General features: G+C 37.7%; 1 protein-coding gene across 2 annotated transcripts in view; it reads right to left on the bottom strand.

Moving 5' to 3' along the window:
• The window catches only part of RASA2 (RAS p21 protein activator 2), a 124,253-nt gene that overhangs the window by 19,203 nt on the left and 81,349 nt on the right, over positions 1-23,701 (bottom strand). For both annotated transcript variants that reach the window (XM_018049720.1, XM_018049712.1), the window contains exons 10-17: positions 16,643-16,799; positions 13,980-14,128; positions 11,766-11,880; positions 11,201-11,275; positions 10,636-10,759; positions 7,718-7,824; positions 4,257-4,340; positions 3,723-3,800 (exon numbers count right to left, since the gene is read on the bottom strand). In XM_018049720.1, the coding sequence (XP_017905209.1) occupies positions 3,723-3,800; positions 4,257-4,340; positions 7,718-7,824; positions 10,636-10,759; positions 11,201-11,275; positions 11,766-11,880; positions 13,980-14,128; positions 16,643-16,799 (889 nt within the window). The remainder of the gene's footprint in view (positions 1-3,722; positions 3,801-4,256; positions 4,341-7,717; positions 7,825-10,635; positions 10,760-11,200; positions 11,276-11,765; positions 11,881-13,979; positions 14,129-16,642; positions 16,800-23,701) is intronic.

The raw sequence follows: 23,701 nt of genomic DNA on the forward strand, positions 1-23,701 counted from the left end.
TACAGTAACAACGTAAACTGGGGAAAGGCTATTTAAAGCCTGTATTTATCCTACTTAGAGTGGATATTCACTACAACGCTACATAAACATTCATATGTTTGATTATGGGATGTTATCCTGTGATCCCCTATAATATATAGCATATACCTATTATCCTTCGAAAGTCTGAAAAACTGAATTCTGAAATACTTCTGTTCCCAAAGATTTTTGATACAGGTTGTGAACCTCTATTTTGGGTCATGGATCATCAAACTACAGCTCAGCAGGACAAATTCAACTGGGTTTTGTAAGGCCCACAAGTAAAGAACATTTTTAAAATTTTTAAAGGGTTGTAAAATCATAGAGAAATATGCAGCACTGCCTTTACGTGGCCATCAGTCTGTATTTACTCACTGGCCCTTACAGAAAAGTTTGAGGGCTTTTATTACACATAATTGACTTCAGCCCTCAGAGCTAATATTTCAGTTTCTGACTAAAGTATAATTTGGGTTCTCTGGAACAACCTGGAAATCTAATAACCATTTAGAAACTTCCTATGGAAAATGTGAGAAAGTGGTGGCTCAAGAAAATCTGGAGTACCCAAATCCAGCAATGGCAAACCACCCAATGATGAGCATTCAGCTCCATGAATATGTTACCTCAACTGGTCAAGAGATTCCTGACACATGGCCTTCTCTTCATAGGAGAGGAGAATTTGGGGTTCAGGGACAATTCCCGTTCTTAGAAAAGACTCCTATTTTGCCCCATAAGTGAACTATTTGTTTAGTCCTTGTTTCTTCCTTTATACTTTTCTGTGTTGTCCCGCTTAGGGTTTTAAAACAAAAACAAAGCACATTCCAGTAAGGATGACAGAGAATAATCTAAGGTAGAATTTGTGGGCACAGTCATTCTCTCCTAAGACTGTCTATAGATTGCCCGTGAGAATCTCCATTTGTGGTATTTTCCAGTATGATGTTTACTTCAAGTTCGCTGGAAGAAATCTTAGTAAGTGAAAGAACAAGGACAGAGTTTCTTCTGAATCATATGTGGGCGACAAAGAACAAGTACTGAAGGGAACTAAAGAAGTGTCCTACTGCATCTTCAGTTCTCACAAATGCGCCATGCACTAACGGAGTGAGAAAGAATTACTTGAATATTTTAATTCTTAGTGTTTGCCTGTGGGCACTACTTTTCTTATTTAATATTTATTTATAGTTATTAAATTTATTACTTGTTATACTGTTAAGGAATATGAGGTAAACCTAGTTATACAAAGCGGAAGGAAACATAATAACTAAGGTGGACTCTAGGCAGGGAGAATACAGGCCTCACCTTGCTCAGGGCCATTCTGTCTACAACTTTGGTCCTGGCATAATCAAAGTACTTCTTTTTATTCTTGAAAACTTTGTAGGTTTGGACACTAAATTATATGGTCAACCTGTTTATAGACCTATTCTGGTATTCTTCCTAGACTTTGTGGAAATTAAGTATAGCATTCAGAGTTATAAACTATTCTCTTCTGGAGCAGTGACCAATGTCACTAGTGAGAGCACCACTAATTAAATGAGAAATTGGGTTTCATAAGCTTCTGCAATTCCTAGTGCTGCAAATATCTAGATTTAGCCAGTAAATAATAAAGAAAATTCATATATCAGGGCAAAATATCCTATACAAATCTGAGACAGGAGATGTACCACAGTGATAGTTCATGGGAACATGAGTGGGTGACTCAGAGCAGATCATGAGCAGACTAAACTGGTACCCTTAAATACTTTCTCCACTGACATTACCCACTACACACATTCTGATGATTGTATCAGGAAAAAGAAATCAGATGCTGCCAGAGGTTGGGTCATGGAAATGGAAAAACAGCCCCCAAACAAAAGACAGTACATTATAATCTTGCCAACAGAAGTCTGCCTACACTGTCCCACAACTGTTTCAACAATGTCCTAAAAATAAAAAAGCCAGCTTGTTCTTTGCATATTCTTTTTTTTTGTTTTGTTTTGTTTTTTAGTATGTTTTTTTTAAAGGGGACATGTGAGTTATCTTTTTCCCTTTTAAATTATTTATTTATTTTCCTTTTTGGATGTGCTGGGTCTTTGCTGCTGCATGTGGGCTCTCTTCGGTTGTGGTGTGTGGCCTTCTCGTGGCAGTGGCTTCTCCTGTGGCGGAGAGTAGGCTCTAAGCACATGGGCGTTACTAGCTACAGCATGCAGAAAAGTAGTTATGGCTTGTGGGCTATAGGGCGTGCAGGCGTCAGGAGCTGTGGCATGTGAGCTTAGTTGTTCCGCAGCACATGGAATCTTCTCAGACCAGGGATTGAGCCTGTGTCCCCCACACTGGCAGGCAGATTCTCACCCACTGTACCACTCTGCATATTGTTTTGAAAGACTTCTTCCTCAAAAGCATTCAATCACTGCTTAAATATATATATATATTTTTTTTTTGGTGGGGGGGGGCTGAACTTACATTGTTATTCTAGACGAAAAAGTTCCAACTGGCTTTAATTTTTTAAATAATCATTTTCATTCATGAGTCTTTGTAAGAATTTTTAAAGTACACACACAAAAATACAAACAAAATGTGCTCTTCAACAAAATATATTCTTGGCTGCTGCAGCTGCTGCTAAGTTGCTTCAGTCGTGTCCGACTCTGTGCAACCCCATAGATGGCAGACCACCAGGCTCCCCCGTCCCTGGGAATCTCCGGGCAAGAACACTGGAGTTGGGTTGCCATGTCCTTCTCCAGTGCATGAAAGTGAAAAGTGAAAGTGAAGTTGCTCAGTCGTGTCCGACTCTTAGCGACCCCTTGGCAGTCACCAGTGAAGCACACTACAGAACTTGAATGCAATCTTTAAAATCTGACCTTGTTAGTTTGGATTCATTAAGTGAGAATTGTGAAAAATAAGATAATACTTTCTTCAAGCTAAGCTTAGATATACTTCAAAATAACTTTTCTTTACAAATTTTTAGGGTTTTATAACAATGGCGTATTTGTTTGGGATGACTCAGAACTAAAGGCTCAAGAAACTAAAAATTTCTCAAAACACTCTCAGCTGCTAAGTATAGCAACTGTGGTTTGTTGTAGGCCTTTTGTTAGGATATGATATACTGTAGGCTTTCATACATATTAAATTAACTTTCCTCAGGTTACTAACCACAAGCCTATACTGTATATGAGATATTCAATAATTCATATATTTTTTCCCCGTGTCAATTAAGTGCCCACTTTATACCAGGTACCATTAAGCCTTTCTCCCGAGACCAGAGATCCTCAATCAGAGGCAATTTTGTTCCTCAGGGGACTTTTGGCAATGCTTAGAGACAGACATTTTTAGTTGTAAAAACTGGGACTATGCTACTTGCATCTAATAGTAGAGGCTAGCCCTGCTGCTAAACATTTTACAACGCACAAAAAAGCCCCTCATAGTCAGGAATTACCCAACCAAATTGTCAACGGTGCTGCTGTTAAGAAATCTTAACTCTAGATATTTATAATTAGTGTTACTAAAAACACTGGCAATAGTAGCTATTGCTAAAACTCATTTAGGCATTTCCATAGCTTAAAAATCCATAGTTATGTATGGAGGGAGAATGGCAGAAAAAGATAGCCTTTTTATATGTGACAGATAGTTTAAATGTATTTTTTTAAACTGGGGATTGATTCCTAGGAACAATATAAAATGTTATTTCCCTAATGCTATTTGATAAGTTAATATTTCCAGAGTAAAACAATCATTACCTTTTTAACTGCCGTAATATATCCTTCTTCTTGAAACATTTTGAAAAATTCACACATGAATGTCTCTTTGAAACTTGACTAAAAAAAAAAAACACAGACACAGAACTTATATATGTTAAGTAGAGAACTAAGAATAAGGAATATAATGGGCTGTATTTTTAAGTTTAGGATTAGGGCCTAAAGGGGTTCAATCATATATTTCAAAAGAGTTATGGGGTTTGGAGCTGAAGATTTCTCTCAAGAGCTGCCGGATGATTACGGCACAAAAAGATAACGACAAGGCTCTTACATCTGCTAACTAGACTCTCTACCCCATCTTAGACACATCAGTTTAAACGAAACTGTCTTCTTCAACAGGTGACTAAGATAAGAGATTTAAAAGACAACTATCGCATCTCTCTCTATATATATATACAGTTTTTTGCTTTTGCTTCGTTTTTAATTTGGAAGGGAGTGAGCAGTGAGGGAGCAGGGATCATAGGGTTTAACAACGTTTAGAAGTATGAACACAAAACAATACAAAGTAACACTCACCTTGCTTTTGGACAGACTCCCCCAGCTTCCCAAAGTCTGAATAGTTTTTGAGATGAGAGTTAATGTTCTGATTGTCTGTGGATCCTAAAGAACATAGAAAAGACACAAAAAGTCTTGTTAGGTTTTCAAGGAATAGAATTTGTGTAAAAAGTAGAACAGAGTGAATGGGCTACACTGCTCTAAAAACAGTGCCTCAAAAATGTTTATTCAAACCAGTTAAAATAAAGCAAAAGATGGGCACAACTCATTGGACTAAGGAATTAAAAGACTAAAGAAGCCGTATGTAATCTACAATCCCTCCTGAAGTAAATATATCTAATGACATGTTACTTTGGAAAGTCATAATTTAATCAATTATTTTTTAGGGAGGGGTACAGTATGGTAGATGGGACTACCTAAAAAAATTTTATTTACTTTTGGAATGTCAATGGCATCTACTTCTTTCTACTTTATGACTTAAAGTGGCAATTTCCAAATTTTTGTACTCAGCCCACTTGTAAGCATATTCAATAATCTTATGGCTTCTGTAATCAACTGTTTTCACCATGGAAGCAAAGACCTAACTTCAGCTTAGGAAATGAGAAATCATTCAGTTCATGTACGATTTTAGCAGAAAGTAACTATTTCAGTCTATAATCCAAGGTGTTTTCCAGGGCTGTCTGCTAGAAAGAAGTAAATATAACTAAAACTGACCAAATAGTGTTCCATAACAAATCCTTGCTGCTTCCTTTTTTTTTTTTTTAATTGAGGTATAATTTACATACAGTGAAATGAACAAATTTTAAATGTATATAGTCTGGTCAGTTTTCACACATCCATACATTTTGTATAACTAATTCCTCTATCACTATATAAAACATCTTTTTTGTTCTGGAGATTCAGATAAACAATATCTGCCATCAAAAGACATATTCAGGAAAATTTAGATATAGAAATGCTTTTGTAAACTAAAGTGGTTGATATTCCTTAATATTTTAGTATCACCACACTGAAAATAGTGACTGTGAAGTGAAGAGATGGCTAAGGATATAAGGCAATTCTGAAAAAGAAGGAATATCTGAGATATGCTAGTTATGATATACTTATGAAATAGTTACACACCTTAATTATGGTTATTCAGAAAACATTTTAGCTACAACATCCAGGATTCCATTATATCTATAAAAGGTCCCTCCAATTCTCTGCCTTTGAAGAATATAAAATTCTTCACAATCTGCTAACAAGCTGAATTTAAACTGAATTTCATCAAGACTTCCTTGCTCAAGCTTGGGTAAAACTGCATTCATCTACTTATTCCTTAATCTTTTTCAATTGGATTTTCTTCCTTTCTCCTCTACTAAAATTGACTTCTCAAAATTCAAAGACCTTCTAAACGGTGGTTCTCCTCTTCAGTCACTCTGACTTTCACTACTGGTCCTGACAACGTCATCACTCTCAGGTCACCAGGATTATTCCATGCTCTCAATTTCTACAGCATGAACCGTCTGTGCTGCTCACCTGGTGCTAGATTTATGCTTGCAGTTTTAGACTGTGTCTTATGTGTTTGCCTTATTTCCCCAATTAGAAGGAAAGGTTCATTTAAAAACAAACAATAAAGTTACATGACAGTATGAAGCAGTCCTTCCGGCATACTGATTAGAAAGGTGACCTAAAATACAGAGTCTGTGATTAGAAGGATTTTACTGCAACCCATCTGTTACAGGGATGTGCAAATCCAAGTCTGAATACAAGGCAAGGTCACATGTTCAGAGGTAGGAGTTCTGTTTATGTCCAGAATGCCATCACGCTTTCTCTGCTCCAAAGCCCTGTACAGCTTCAAGTAACAGAACCACAGAAAAGACAGCCCTATTAACAAAAGGACACTGGTCCACTGCAGCTACTCACAGATCATTCATTCTTTGACAAGAAAAGGTGTGTTACTACCACAGCAGTGTGGTTATACTCAATTCTCAAGTTAAATGAGTGGCCAGTGTGTAGTTGCTAAGAGGAGAGGTGGCCTTCAGAGCCCAGTTTGACTACAAAACCTCTGTGTCTCCCCTACACTGTATTAGCAAGTTTCCTTCCTTCCTTAGGGGAAGGTGTATCTTCCTTCCTTAGGGGAAGGTGTATCTTCCTCATCAATGCCTCTCCAGGGCTGAGCACAGCATTGAATATACTGCAGGTGTTCACACACCTGACCTGCTAAGAGGCAGTAAGCAACGGGGGTAAGCTCATAGTCTGGGAGGACTGAATGGGTCAGAATTCTCATTTAATCCAGTTCAAACTGAGTGAGATCAAATCGTAATATTTTAATTGTAGTCATACAATTCCTAAAGAAGTTCTTGAATTGTGGTTTTCTAATCTATAAATGGGGCTTCCCTTGTGGCTTAGCTGGTAAAAAATCCTCCTGCAATGTGGGAGACCTAGGTTCGATCCCTGGGTTGGGAAGATCCCCTGGAGAAGGGAAAGGCTACTCACTCCAGTATTCTGGCCTAGAGAATCCCATGAACTGTATAGTCCATGGGGTCGTAAAGAGTAGGACATGACTGAGCACCTTTTACTTTATCTATAAATGAAGATTATAACAGAACCTACCTCATAAGGTTACCGGGAGAACTAAGTTACAACATGTAAAGTACTTAGGCCAAGGTGTAGTGCAAATCAAGCACTAAATAAATGTTGGCTTTTATTATTATTACTTGCTACAAAAATCAGCAAAAAAACAATTAGATAAGATTATAAAATGTTTGGAACATAAAAGGTTACAGACTTAGCAAAAATATACTGTATGAGAAGGAAAAAGAAACAGCAAAATTAAAGAGTTTTAAATGTTTAAGACGGGGAACCTGGCGTGCTGCAATCCATGGGGCTGCAAAGAGTTGGACACAACTTAGTGACTAAACAACAAAATGTTAAGAAACATGTCAATCTACATAGTGTTGATTAAGATTTAAGTAAATATGACTTTAGAACAAAAAGATTATATGCCTTAAGTTTTAAATCTCTACATTTATAATATCTCAGGTGAATAAAAAGTAAATATGGAGATACCAAATTACATTCCAATGAGTTTCTACACCTTTCAGAAATGAGCCTCTTCAAGTGTCTGTGAGATTTAAAGATATCTGCAAGATTAAATCTACAACTAACGGAAGAAAAAAAAGACAACCCTGTTGTAAAGAAATTTACAAATGTACACAACAGCAGAGGGAAAAGATGATGAGCTCTCTTCCTACCCATCACCAAGCTGCAACTAGTACCAACACTGTGTTACTCATGTCTAAGTATCTTTTAACCACAAAAATAATGGGACTTTCAGCCTTTTCTGAAAGAATGAAATGGCTAAGGAAAATAACCAGTTATATTTAAGTACTGGTTATAAGAAAGCACAGCCAAGTGCAGCTGGCCTGTTATTTTGTTTTTTCTTATTTTAATGAAAATAAACAAAAATGGAATAAAGCTTTGAAAAGAACACCACTTACTGGATGATGAGGTCGCAAATGAAAAGTATGAGGTGATACTACTGCTACAGCAAAGAAACGAAGAAATACAAAGCTGCTCACTGCAGAATACTGAACATGAGGGTCATCTGCAGGAAAAAAATGGTGAAATGTCATGCACAAAACACTGAATTACAAAACGAAGATGACAAAAAGTACTGGAAAAAAGCATGTAAACTTAATAGGAGATAAATATAACCTGGCTAGTAAGAACTGAGTTGATGAAATGATAGTAATGGTTATGACCAAATTAAAGGGAAAAAATCCTATGACTAAAAAAATGAAACTTGAAAAAAAATAGTAAGAAATAACAAAGAAAATGAAAGGCAAAGCTGCTAGGTTGTGAGAAATACTTTAATTTGGAAAAATACCTCTTTCCTCATCTATAAGAAGAAACTCCTGAAATTACAACAACAAAAATAAAAGTATCTAGTACTATCCAGTACTCTTGCCTGGAAACTCCCATGGACGAAGGAGCCTGGAAGGCTGCAGTCCATGGGGTCGCTAAGAGTCGGACACGACTGAGCGGCTTCACTTTCACTTTTCACTTTCATGCATTGGACTAGGAAATGGCACCCCACTCCAGTGTTCTTGCCTGGAGAATCCCAGGGACGGGGGAGCCTGGTGGGCTGCCGTCTATGGGGTCGCACAGAGTCGGACACGACCGAAGCGACTTAGCAGCAGCAGCAGCAGCAGCAGCAGCAGTACTATCCAGTGGTAATACTGAAGCCCCTAAGACTAGGAGAGGAGACTCTTCAGTTTCGGGATACTGTTTCAGTTCCCCCTCAGAAATCTTGATAAAATCAAAGGCTGTATAACAAAAATAATCAGAAATCTTTACTTTCAAAAATCTGCCAATATTACCTATAAAAATGCTGATGAACTGAAGACCACTTGTGGCTTTGATCCCTCAGCTACAGCTTTCCTTTCAGACTGGAGTCAACACTTAACACAACAGTCAATGAGATGGCAGAGACGCAGGTGGTGAGGTAAACAATGTCTGCATTTGGTGTTAGTAACTCTTCTGAGCCACTCAGCATGTAGTCACCAAGTCATTTACTGTGTAATTCTTTACATAATAATATACCAATATACTTTATGGGCTTCCCTAGTGGCTCATTGGTAAAGAATCCGCTTGCAATGCAGGAGACCTGGGTTTGATCCCTGGGTTGGGAAGATATCCCCTGGAGGAGGGCATGGCAACCCACTCCAGTACTCATGCCTGGAGAATCCCCATGGACAGAGGAGCCTGGTGGGCTGCAGGCCATGGGGTCGCAAAGAGTTGGACATGACTGAGCAACTAAGTACAATATACTTTATAGTGATATAATAACATTTGCTTCTGTGACTGCTTCCTCCCCGTTCCCCACCCATCTTTCCAGGATAGTTAAGCACAAATGAGAAAATAATGCAAATATTTTATGAGAACAAAACTATCACTACTGGGGTCTATAGAGAATATGAAGACACGTTAATATTTCAGGCCAACAAAGAGATAGTTAAGGAAATACATTTACATTTATTTAAAAAATCATAAAAATGTATTTTAGATTATCCATATAAACAAGAATTAAACAGCTAATGCATATTGAAGGTCAAAATCCCTGGGTAGACTACAGTGATTAGTAACACACTGGAGTGGGTTGGGCCCAGGTTTGAGACCCAGCATGCCTGCTGGCCATGTCACGGGCCATTTGGCAAATCACTTGACTTCCCTAAACCTACGTTTCATTAACTGATGAAGGAGAACGTCCCTGCCTCATGTGGTGGTGTGCAGGTGAGAGAGGAGCTAATTCAGGCTAGCACTGTCCTGCTCACTAAGCCCTCAACATGGTTATTATGGTCTAACTCACTATTTAAAAATAAAATCTCAGCACTTCACCCTTCTATATTTTAACGTCTCTGCCCCCCACTCCTGCCCCCGATATTTATTACAAAGTCTGGGTTTAGTATGCTTATTTCAAGCCAACTGTTTACAGCCTTACTGTAATTAGCAAAGACGTCTAGGGTTGAATTTATCTACCTGTTAGGTAAAAAAGTCAGGCTCACTTCAGCTTTGGTTAAGTTAGTGGAGGGGCAGATAACTGCAAACACCTGTGTGCACATGCAGACTTGAAAAATATGATAAAGTAGCAAAATCGCTTCAGATGGTTACAGAAATAAACTTATAGTTTCACACAGCTGGCTAAGACTGATAATTTCAGTAGCTGCCTTATCTCCTTTACCCTCCTTCCATTACAAGCAGATTAGGAAAGAGCCATAGTAAATAAGTTTATTTACCTATCAGAGATGCATATAAACAGAATAATTCCAAGTATTGACAACCAGAGGTAGCAACTATTAATTTTATGAAATGCTTCTAAGCAAAGCTTGGACACAGCTGCTCTTGCAAAATGAAAGCATGCCAGTTATTGATATATGTACCTCAAAATTCTAGGTATATTGCAACAGAGATGTTTCTAATGTCTAAAGTCATTTCTGTAAAAACCGCTCACCAATAAAACCTTAGCATTCTCAAACTGTCAAATCTAGTCAGTTGTATGGAACTAAAAATTCTCACTATTTTGAATGCATGCAAGTGGAAAATAGAGCTGGCACAAATGACAAAGGTGTTTTTATCTATCATATTTAATAGTCTTATAAGCACCCAGTATAAATGTTTACTTATATAATAGGTAGTTTGAAATCTCTGCCTTTCTTAAAAATAGTGGTGATTTTGATTGGCATATAAAAAGTTGCCATTAAATTAAATCATATATTTCATTAATAAGCTAGAACTATTTTTAAAAACAAAAAAAACTGTACTTAAAACCTTAAACCTTTTACATAAACCAAATACATAAGTCTACAGAAAATCATACAGTAAAAGATGGCATATTTTAGTAAAACAAGGCACTTACTAGGAAATCTTTGAGTAGCCATTTGCCTTAGAGAATAAAAGATATCACACATTACAGTGGGGCAGCTCATACTTGATTTGACAATTGTACTGAACAATTTGTCTACATAGTAGCGCAGATTCTCCTGCAGGGTTTAAAAAGGTGAACATTAAGATTTTTACTTTTATACATCTTCAATACCCTTCGTGGAAAAAAATGCAGTGAAAATGAGATATACTAGTCTATCCAGTATATTCTAAAGCTTTGCTTCCCTTCTCTAAATTCATTCAGTGAAAGGACAATTTGCATCCTGACCACATTTAATAAGTCAGATTTAGACTAGTTAGATATAAGAGGTGAATGTATAGAAGAAAACTCACAGGAAGCCACAAAGAGTAAAACGATACAAAGAGAAATCAGGGAAATAGCATTCTGAAAACTAAACGGAGGGAATGATGCTAATAGTATGGGCATCATGTAAGTAAAAGCACTGCTTCCCTCCAAACAGCATTACTACAACACAATGAGAGAGAGATACACCATTAAGACCAATTTTACCACAGTTGTAAAGATAGCAAAAGCTTACCTTATTATTTTCTACATTATCTCCCTCTTTCAATTTGATAGGATCAATTTCACAGGATTTTGAGGATTCACATATCTGGAAAACAGGTAATTTTTCATTTAATGCTCTTTTCTAAATAATTTGGAAAAAGGAAACATTCATAGTGGCCAAAAAGTCTTTTTGGGTTTTCAATTAACAGCATAAGGAAAGTTTCTGGCTAATCCAATAACTGTTATTTTTCTGATCATACAAAATAATTATAAAAATTTAAACTATAATCAAGTTTAAAACCCTCATCCAGAGATAATGTATACACCTAAAGAACTATACCAAAAAAACTTTCACATATTTGAAACTCTAGCTACAATAAATCTGGTAAGGAATAAATAATTATGTAGGGTACATTATAATGCACATTCAACTAAAAATACATTAAAGGAAAAGTAAATCATCTATTTCACTTTAGTGTTCAGCCTTATGTTTTCAGGAATGTATGAATGGATATGTCATTCATATCACCAGATCACTTGATGGAAGAGACACTATAAGAATGACAAAATATTATTATCTGAGGTATATTCTGTACCTCATCTAGAATAGGTTTTAATGTTACTTTCAGGTAGTGCCCTCCCACTATTTTCATCATCTCATCCAGGCATCGAGTAGCCAAGGAGTTTCCTCTAAAAATTGTGTTTGCATCTCTGAAATACAAACAGAAACAAGGTAAAATCAAGTGCAATAAACAAAGGCTGTGAAATCAATAACAAGGCATTTGACTTTGATCATGTACACAATTTTAGTAATTTTTACCAACCGTTTAAAAGTTTGCTACTCTAAGGATTTTCACACTTACAAAAATCCCTTAACAAAAATATAAAAAAACAAGCTAACAAGAAAAGCAACCTGTATTCGAACTACAAAAGTAGTATGTGTCTCTAAAACAAGTGTTAGACTTGATAGGAACGGGAAGCCATCTGATTGCTTTTAATATCACACCTGTATCAGTTCAGTTCAGTTCAGTTGCTAAGTCGTGCCCGACTCTGCGACCCCGTGAATTGCAGCATGCCAGGCCTCCCTCTCCATCACCAACACCCAGAGTTCACTCAAACTCATGTCCATCGAGTCAGTGATGCCATCCAGCCACCTCATCCTCTGTCGTCCCCTTCTCCTCCTGCCCCCAATCCCTCCCAGCATCAGAGTCTTTTCCAATGAGTCAAATCTTCACATGAGGTGGCCAAAGTGTTGGAGTTTTAGCTTCAGCATCATTCTTTCCAAAGAACACCCAGGACCGATCTCCTTGCAGTCCAAGGGACTCTCAAGAGTCTTCCCCAACAGTTCAAAAGCATCAATTCTTCGGCACTCAGCTTTCTTTATAATCCAACTCTCACACCCATACATGACTACTGGAAAAACCACAGCCTTGACTACATGGACATTTGTTGGCAAAGTAATGTCTTTGCTTTTTAATATGCTATCTAGGTTGATTATAACTTTCCTTCCAAGGAGTAAGTGTCTTTTAATTTCATGGCTCCAATCACCATCTGCAGTGATTGCGGAGCCCAACAAAATAAAGTCTGACACTGTTTCCCCATCTATTTGCCATGAAGTGATGGGACCAGATGCCATGATCTTCATTTTCTGAATGTTGAGCTTTAAGCCAGCTTTTGCACTCTCCTCTTTCACTTTCATCAAGAGGCTTTTTAGTTAGTCTTCACTTTCTGCCATAAGGGTGGTGTCATCTGCATATCTGAGGTTATTGATATTTATCCCATCAAACTTAATTCCAGCTTGTGCTTCTTCCAGCCCAACATTTCTCATGATGTACTCTGCACAGAAGTTAAATAAGCAGGGTGACGTACTCCTTGACGTACTCCTTTTCCTATTTGGAACCAGTCTGTTGTTCCATGTCCAGTTCTAACTGTTGCTTCCTGACCTGCATATATTTCTCAAGAGGCAGGTCAGGTGGTCTGGTATTTCCATCTCTTTCAGAATTTTCCACAGTTTCTTGTCATCCACACAGTCAAAGGCTTTGGCATAGTCAATAAAGCAGAAATAGATGTTTTTCTGGAACTCTCTTGCTTTTTCCATGATCCAGCGGATGTTGGCAATTTGATCTCTGGTTCCTCTGCCTTTTCTAAAACCAGCTTGAACATCTGGAAGTTCATGGTTCATGTATTGCTGAAGCGTGGCTTGGAGATTTTGAGCATTACTTTACTAGCGTGTGAGATGAGTGCAATTGTGCAGCAGTATGACCATTCTTTGGCATTGCCTTTCTTTGGGATTGGAATGAAAACTGACCTTTTCCAGTCCTGTGGCAGCTGCTGAGTTTTCCAAATTTGCTGGCATATTGAGTGCAGCACTTTCACAGCATCATCTTTCAGGATGTGAAAGAGCTCAACTGGAATTCCATCACCTCCACTAGCCTTGCTTGTAGTGATGCACATGTGCATATCAGGGTGATATATATATATATATAAAAATAATGGATAAGGGGAAAAAAATCTGTCCTAGTCTTTTATTTGTGACACGTGAATCATTACAATGACAAAGCAAAGATTAGGAACAGGAAATTTTGACACCAAGTGGGGAAAAAAAACTTCATTAATTATTAACTCTACGGTTGGTGGACACTGCTTGTTAACTTAAACAACTGCCTTTCATTACTTGCTACGTAGTCCTTTTAGACCTCTCTACAGAAAGGCTGGTCAATATAAAAGAACTGAGATTGTGAAAAATTTTGTTAAATTAAGGCCCAATTTCAGTGGCACATAATTAACACTTAATAAAATAAAACTCTTACTGTGTTTCCTTCAAGTCTAATTCTGCCACTGCAGTGGCAAAAGGAACAAGTTTATCATGGTGGAGCAGCAGTCGTACAAGGGGCAAAACAGCATCATTTTTATCTCGACATATTTCACCCAAAATGTAAGCAGCTGAGGCAGATATTGGCTAGAATACAGAAAGGTGGAAAACAAGCACAAAATCAGAGAAGCATGATTAAATGTTCAATCACTATCCATTAACAAGTAATTCAAATATGCTCATTAACTATAATTATTATATAGTATAATATTTAATTTTTAAACTTTTTTTAAAAAAACTTTTTATTTTGTACTGGGGTATAGCTGATTAACAAACAATGTTGTGATAGTGTCAGGGGAACAGCAAAGGGACTCAGCCATACATATACATGCACCCAATTTCCCTCAAACTCCTCTCCCATCCCGGCTGGCACATAACACTGATGAAAATAATTTTCTAATTTTTTATCAGAGATGAAATTTGGACCAGATATTGGTATATAGTACTCTGGTTCAAATAAAACACACAAAAACATACATACACATAGAGTATGCGTGTGTATATCTAGACACACATATCAGTTCAGTTCAGTTGCTCAGTTGTATCCGACTCTGAGAACCCATGGACTGTAGCACGCCAGGCCTCCCTGTCTATCACCAACCCCCGGAGTTCACTCAAACCCATGTCCATTGTGTTGGCGATGCCATCCAACCATCTCATCCTCTTTTGTCCCATTCTCCTACTGCCTTCAATCTTCCCCAGCATCAGGGCTTATCCAATGAATCAGTTCTTAGTATCAGGTGGCCTAAGTATTGGAGTTTCAGCTTCAACATCAGTCCTTCCAATGAATACTCAGGACTGATCTCCTTTAGGATGGACTGGTTGGATCTCCTTGCAGTCCAAGGGACTCTCAAGAGTCTTCTCCAATACCACACTTCAAAAGCATCAATTCTTTGGCGCTCAGCTTTCGTCACAGTCCAACTCTCACACCCATACATGACCACTGGAAAAACCATAGCCTTGACTAGACGGACCTTTGTTGGCAAAGTAATGTCTCTGCTTTTTAATATACTATCTAGGCTGGTCATAACTTTCCTTCCAAGGAGTAAGTGTCTTTTAATTTCATGGCTGTAGTCACCATCCACAGTGATTTTGGAGCCCCCACAAAAATAAAGTCAGCCACTGTTTCCACTGTTTCCCCATCTATTTGCCATGAAGTGTTGGGACTGGATGCCATGATCTTAGTTTCCTGAATGTTGAGCTTTAAGCCAACTTTTTCACTCTCCACTTTCACTTTCATCAAGAGGCCTTTTAGTTCATTTTCTGCCATAGGGTGGTGTCATCTGCATACCTGAGGTTATTGATATTTCTCCCGGCAATCTTGGTTCCAGCTTGTGCTTCTTCCAGCCCAGAGTTTCTCATGATATACTCTGCATATAAGTTAAATAAGCAGGGTGACAATACACAGCCTTGACGCACTCCTTTTCCTATTTGGAACCAGTCTGTTGTTCCATGTCCAGTCCTAAATGTTGCTTCCTGACCTGCATATAGGTTTCTCAAGAGGCAGGTCAGGTGGTCTGGTACTCCCATCTCTTTCAGAATTTTCCACAGTTTCTTGTCATCCACACAGTCAAAGGCTTTGGCACAGTCAATAAAGCAGAAACAGACGTTTTCCTGGAACTCTTGCTTTTTCGATGATCCAATGGACATTGTCAATTTGATCTCTGGTTCCTCTGCCTTTTCTAAAACCAGCTTGAACATCTGGAAGTTCACAGTTCACGTATTACTGAAGCCTGGCTTGCAGAATTCTGAGCATTACTTTGCTAGCGTGTGAGATAAGTGCAACTGTGCGGTGTTTGAGCATTCTTTGGCATTGCCTTTCTTTGGGATTGGAATGCAAACTGATCTTTTCCAGTCCTGTGGCCACTGCTGAGTTTCCCAAATTTGCTGACATACTCAGTGCAGCAGTTTCACAGCATCATCTCTTAGGATTTGAAAGAGCTCAACTGGAATTCCATCACCTCCACTAGCTTTGTTCGTAGTGATGCTTCCTAAGGTCCACTTGACTTCACATTCCAGGATGTCTGGCTCTAGGTGAGTGATTACACCATCGTGATTATCTGGGTCATGAAGATCTTTTTTGTATAGTTCTTCTGTGTAGTCTTTCCACCTCTTCTTGATATTTTCTGCTTCTGTTAGGTCCATACCATTTCTGTCGTTTATTGAACCTATTTTTGCATGAAATGTTCCCTTGGTATCTCTAATTTTCTTGAAGAGATCTGTAATCTTTCCCACTCTATTGTTTTGCTCTATTTCTTTGCACTGATCACTGAAGAAGGCTTTCCTATCTCACATACATATAGTTTTAATAAAATTTGATACTCTGAAATCTTTTTCTCATCATTTATAGAATTATTTTAGCCTTTTCATATTGGGCTTCACAAGAGGTTCAGTTGGGAAAGAATCTGCCTGCAATGTGGGAGACCTGGGTTTGTTCCCTGGGTTGGGAAGATCCCCTGGAGAATGGAACGCTACCCACTCCAGTAATCTGGCCTGGAAAATTCCACGGACTTCCCTATAGTCCACGGGGTCACAAAGAGCTGGACACAACTGAGCAACTTTCACAGGACTATTAAGTAACACATAAGATTTTTAAAGTACCTGAACATCTGGTGATTTTAGCAGCAGTGTTTTTAAAGGACCATAGTACTCTGAAGGAAGCACATAGTCTTCTGTATAACATATATTTAATCGAAGGGACCCCAGGTCATCAGTTTTAGATGACTTGTTTCCATTGTCTCTTGGTTGTAGCAAGTACCTAAAGAAAAAATACAATCAATTCTATGCAATGATAATGTACATCAAAGCTAGAGAGATAATTAAACAACTAAGCTATAAAAAAAAAAAATCAGAAAAGTCAGCATTTAATGTTAGGATAATTCATTAAGTAGCAGAGTATTAATTTTCAGAGGCTAAGCAGTGGCTGTAAATGGAACTAGAAAACTAAATATAGATTTTTATCCAGGAAACAAAAAAAGAATAGATAATACAAAAGTCAAGATCTCAAAAGGACTGAGTAAGAGTTTGATTAGCCTGCAGGTTAGGAAAAATATTATAAAAGATTGAAAATCCAATGTATTATCAAAAATAACACTTTACTAACTAAATTTAAGAAAGATACATTTGGTTAAAATAGATAAGACACACTATAAGAAAATGTAAGTGATCTCATTTTAAAGTAAATGCTATATTGTAAAAATTTGAACTTATTTTTTAAGAGTAAGTGGTTGAAGTTTTATAAAGAGTTTTTTATATTATTAAAGGATTAGCACTGCAATTATATTGAAAACAATTTCAGCTGCAAAAATCGGATTCACATGAATTTGTAGGACCAAAACCAGAAATCTAAGTTAAAGACTATTTGTCATGGAAATTTAAAACTCATACAAAAGTAAGAAGAGCAAAATACTGAACTTCTATGTACTCATCATCTAACGTTACTGATTATCAGTTCAAAGCCATTATTGTTTTAGCCACATCTCTACTCACTCCTCCCATCCCACTTATTCATTATTATTTTAAAGCAATGTACAGGTGTTTTCTAATTTCATCTATAAATATTTTGGTATATATAACTATAGACATTAAAAACTTCTCAAATTTACCATTATCCACTCAGTATTCAAATTCTCCCGAACTTACTGAACAGTTTTCTAATAGTCTATTCAAATCCAAGTTCACAGACTGTAATTGGCTGATGGATTCAAACAATTAAGAAATCAGATAATTTATCTATAGAATTTTCCAGTCTTGGGACTATGTTAACTCTATCTCCCATGGTATCATTTAACATATTCTTCTGTCTCCTCTTATTTCCTGTACACTGGAGTATATTGGATACTGGAGTATATCTAGGGGCTTGGTTGATTAAGATTTTATATTCTGGTAGGAATACACTGATAGTATTGTGTAGTTACACCAGGAGGCACTAATGTTATTGTTTTCTCCTTTTTGTGATATTACCAATTATTGATGATCACTGCCAAGAGTCATTAATCTGCACAGGTTTCAAAATGAAAACTATAATTCTATCATTCTTCCTTCAATCATTAGCCAGAATGCATTTTTTTTTAAATTTTTTAATTTTTATTTTTACTTTACTTTACAATACTGTATTGGTTTTGCCATACTTTGACATGAGTTCGCCACAGGTGTACATGAGTTCCCAATCCTGAACCCCGCTCCCACCTCCCACCCCATATCATCTCTCTGGATCATCCCATGCACCAGCCCCAAGCGTCCTGTATTGAACACAGACTGGCAATTCATTTCTTACATGATAGTATACATGTTTCAATGCCATTCTCCCAAATCATCCCACCCTCTCCTTCTCCCTCAGAGTCCAAAAGTCTGTTCTACACATCTGTGTCTCTTTTGCTGTCTCACATACAGGGTCATCATTACCATCTTTCTAAATTCCATATATATGTGTTAGTATACTGTATTGGTGTTTTTCTTTCTGGCTTACTTCACTCTGTATAATCGGCTCCAGTTTCATCCATCTCATTAGAACGGATTCAAATGTATTCTTTTTAATGGCTGAGTAATACTCCATTGTGCTTTTTATAAGGAAGTCAGTAGTTCTGATATTTACTTCTGACATTTACCACTTATGTCCTCCCCTAATACACTAACTTGATTAAAAATAGGAGAGGAGGTTTCAACAGAATACTAGCTTTGAGAAGGATATGATAAAGATAAATGAGAACAGAGAATTAACCAAGCAACATTTAAAAAATGAAGGAACGGTAATATAAGGAGAAGAAATTATATAGAAATTATAGCATTACCCACAAAAAAGGAATTCCTGTTTCAGAAAACCAAGCTTCAGAACTTCTACTCTCTGATTTGAGAATAATGATGTAAATAATTTGCCTATGGAAATAACTGGAAATAAGCCTGTTAGCAAAGATGACTCGAAGTGCCTCTGACGGAAGTCCAGGTGGCAGATCCCCAATCACTCTGACGTGGGCATCACTTTGGTCAGTTCCCACGGTGTAGCATGTATGTGTACAGTGCACTGTAATATGTTCTGTAGCTCTGCAAATTCAGATACCAAGTTCAATCAGCAGACCTAGAAGTGAATCTGAATCGCAATGACGGAGCAGAGACTAATATGTTTAAAATAGCAGGCCAATTACTAAATTTATGGAAAGAAATACTGCTGACAAGCAAACAACATGGGTTTGAACTACACAATTCCTGGAACCAATCCCCCACGAATACAGAGGGAAGACTGTAAGTAAGACTGTACCGCATTCGAGTGGCAAAGCTACCTGTACCTTATTGTGACTGATATATTTTGGAAATGTTAATTCACAAAACTAGGGAGAAGAGTGATACTATAACAAGCAACACCCTCACCATCAACCCCATGCATTTATCACCTGGCTTAACTATTATCACCATTTTCCACAGTGTTTCATCTAAATCTCTCACTTCAACTAATATATTTTTTACCTGTTAACTTATAGTTTTTTATCTTTGGTCAATACATTTTTTTACCTACTGGCAAGCTATTTGGAAAGCCAAATTATCTGTCAGAAGGTGTGCTGTGGTGAGTATAGGGACATAACACAGAGATTTATGGAATCATGTGTGGATCACAATAAACTGTGGAAAATTCTGAAAGAGATGGGAATACCAGACCACCTGACCTGCCTCTTGAGAAACCTATATGCAGGTTAGGAAGCAACAGTTAAAACTGGACATGGAACAACAGACTGGTTCCAAATAGGAAAAGGAGTACGTCAAGGCTATATATTGTCACCCTGCTTATTTAACTTATATGCAGAGTACATCCTGAGAAATGCTGGACTGGAAGAAGCACAAGCTGGAACCAAGATTGCCAGGAGAAATATCAATAACCTCAGATATGCAGATGACACCACCCTTATGGCAGAAAGTGAAGACGAACTAAAAAGCCTCTTGATGAAAGTGAAAGAGGAGAGTGAAAAGTTGGCTTAAAGCTCAACATTCAGAAAACGAAGATCATGGCATCTGGTCCCATCACTTCATGGGAAATAGATGGGGAAACAGTGGAAACAGTGTCAGACTTTATTTTGTTGGGCTCCACAATCACTGCGGATGGTGACTGCAGCCATGAAATTAAAAGACACTTACTCCTTGGAAGGAAAGTTATGACCAACCTAGATAGCATATTGAAAAGCAGAGACATTACTTTGCCAACAAAGGTCCATCTAGTCAAGGCTATGGTTTTTCCAGTGGTCACGTATGGATGTGAGAGTTGGACTGTGAAGAAAGCTGAGCGCCAAAGAACTGATGCTTTTGAACTGTGGTGTTGGAGAAGACTCTTGAGAGTCCCTTGGACTGCAAAGAGATCCAACCAGTCCATTTGAAGGAGATCAGTCCTGGGATTTCTTTGGAGGGAACGATGCTGAAGCTGAAACTCCAGTACTTTGGCCACCTCATGTGAAGAGCTGACTCACTGGAAAGACTCTGATGTTGGGAGGGATTGGCGGCAGGAGGAGAAAGGGACGACCGAGGATGAGATGGCTAGATGGCATCACTGACTTGATGGACGTGAGTCTGAGTGAACTCCGGGAGTTGATGATGGACAGGGAGGCCTGGCATGCTGCGATTCATGGGGTCACAAAGAGTTGGACATGACTGAGCGACTGAACTGAACTGAATCTCTCAGCTAAGACAACTTTGCCAAGGAAAGAACAATGCTTCTAGAACAGATTGCTCTTACCCCGTGACTGGGCTTGAATGGGCAGTACTCACCCATGTTTGCCTTTTTTACTGTTCTAGATTAACTGCCCCTTCTATTCTAACTCCTGTTTTCCATATATAGTAGAAAAAGATTACTTGTATAACATGGGAAATAGATGGGGAAACAGTGGAAACAGTGTCAGACTTTATTTTTTGGGCTCCACAATCACTGCAGATGGTGACTGCAGCCATGAAATTAAAAGATGCTTACTCCTTGGAAGAAAAGTTATGACCAACCTAGATAGCATATTCAAAAGCAGAGACATTACTTTGCCGACTAAGATTCGTCTAGTTAAGGCTATGGTTTGGACGTGACTCTGAGTGAACTCCGGGAGTTGGTGATGCACAGGGAGGCCTGGCGTGCTGCGATTCATGGGGTCGCAAAGAGTCGGACACGACTGAGTGACTGAACTGAACTGAAATGTATTACAGTTACAACCTGCTTCTGCCTCCCAGGGACTGTACCTACCCACCCTAAACAGTATCCTCACACTCTTAATCAGGTTTACAGACTCTATTTTGGTTTGTTCTATAGAAATTATCCTCAGAGTGTATTATTCCCTTATCTGGGGGAATAATTGCTGGGGGAAGGAATACCTTATCCTTCCGGTATTCTCATAAAACTACAAAATATCCACAAAATAGGTCTATAGTCCTAACATGGAACTTTCTTTGCAGAGGGATTCAGGCAGTGATATGACAGTTATTGATTTTTATGTATACACTGTTTTAGGGTGCTCAGGAACTCCAGAAGGGCTCTCTCCGGACACTCTTTTTAAACTTGTCTCCTTGGGTTTCTTTGGCAGGAATGGGAAATTCCTATGGACAAAGTATTTCATCCATGTCTACTAGAACAAAATACAGAATTACAAAACTGTCCTACCCATTCCTTGAAAAGATCTTTTTTTTTTTTTTTCAAATGAGAAGGGATCACTCACTTGATTTATTTTTTAATAATATTAAAAGGGACACTTAAATATTTGCTGGCAACTTAAAACAGAGAATATTTTTGAGTCTTAAACATATTCAAAAGCATTTAGGTGAAAAGTACTAACTTATTATAGCACACTGGTTAAGAGCACAAACTTTGGAGTCAAAAGAATTTGGTCCAAATTCCAGCTCTGCAACCTTGGGCAAACTGCTCAATCTCTCTGTGCTTGTTTCTTCATCTGTTACATAAGGAGTAAAAATAGTATCTAAATGATTAATCCTTATAAAAACCCTAAGGAGGTTATATAAGTAGAGCACTTAGAATAGTGCTTTGCACACAGTAAATGTGATTTATAAAACATTTATATACATATAACTGTTACCACTTAAAATATATTAAATAACTAAAGATGAAAAATGTATATAATTATGTAAATGTGGTTGTTTTAAAATATTGTTACAAAAAGCTCAATTTCAACCATCTGAAGGATCCCTTGTGAATTAATCAATCTTGTATGAATGAGAGTTAAAGAGAAAAACCTCATGATTTGTTACATCGAGGGTATTTGGTGTGTCTAAGGTCTAGGGATACAAAAAAAATCTCAAGTATATTTTTCTTTAGTTTTTAAATGAGCTGTTTCAGTTTGAAAGAATAAGGGACAGAAATTAAAAAAGAAGTTATTAACTGAAAAGGGCACTCAGTTGCTCACTTTTTTTTTTTTCAATTTATAGTTAGGCATAAAAGCAATTCTAATGATCTCAAGAGTCAGCCTTTTAAAAGAAAAAAAAAGTCAGCATTTGAAAGTTTTAACAAGGTCTGTACAATTAAAATTGAGGTATGTAGACAAAGACTACCATTATTTGTGAATAATGCTGCCTAAGCTGGAAAATAACTGTTCAGAGGCAGCTTTTCCAATACGTGAATGTCACTTCTGGTTCCAGAAAGATAATCACTATCAATGGATTTTTACCAAAGACAGGTGGCAAAACTAGCAAACTAGAAAACCAATTCATCTTAAGTAAATATTAATCCAGTTTTAAATTTGTATAAAGTGCTTATGTTGAAAAAAAGACCTCCAACCATGTGCTTTATTTCTATTCGAATTTTACTCTCAAAATTAAAAAATTATAACATGAAAAGATCTTTGCATCAATTTTCTTAATGTTCATTTTGGATCATCTAGGAGGAAATGATTGTACCAATATGTACAATCACACAAAGGTCTCGCACATATTAAGTTCTCTGACGAAATGCAAATCAAAACCACAATGAGGTACCATTTCACACCAGTCAGAATGGCTGCGATCCAAAAGTCTGCAAGCAATAAATGCTGGAGAGGGTGTGGAGAAAAGGGAACCCTCTTACATTGTTGGTGGGAATGCAAACTAGTACAGCCACTATGGAAAACAGTGTGGAGATTCCTTAAAAATTTGCAAATAGAACTACCTTATGACCCAGCAATCCCACTGCTGGGCATACACAACGAGGAAACCAGAATTGAAAGAGACACATGTACCCCAATGTTCATCGCAGCACTGTTTATAATAGCCAGGACATGGAAGCAGCCTAGATATCCATCAGTAGATGAATGGATAAGAAAGCTGCGGTACATATACACAATGGAGTATTACTCAGCCACTAAAAAGAATACATTTGAATCAGTTCTAATGAGATGGATGAAACTGGAGCCGATTATACAGAGTGAAGTAAGCCAGAAAGAAAAACACCAATACAGTATACTAACACATATATATGGAATTTAGAGAGATGGTAATGATAATCCTGTATGTGAGACAGCAAAAGAGACACAGATGTATAGAACGGACTTTTGGACTCTGAGGGAGAGGGAGAGGGTGGGATGATTTGGGAGAATGGCACTGAAACATGTATACTACCATGTAAGAAACGAATTGCCAGTCTGTGTTCGATGCAGGATACAGGACGCTTGGGGCTGGTGCGTGGGGATGATCCAGAGAGATGATATGGGGTGGGAG

The sequence above is a fragment of the Capra hircus genome, chromosome 1, assembly GCF_001704415.2.
Source record: "Capra hircus breed San Clemente chromosome 1, ASM170441v1, whole genome shotgun sequence".
NCBI lineage: Eukaryota > Metazoa > Chordata > Mammalia > Artiodactyla > Bovidae > Capra > Capra hircus.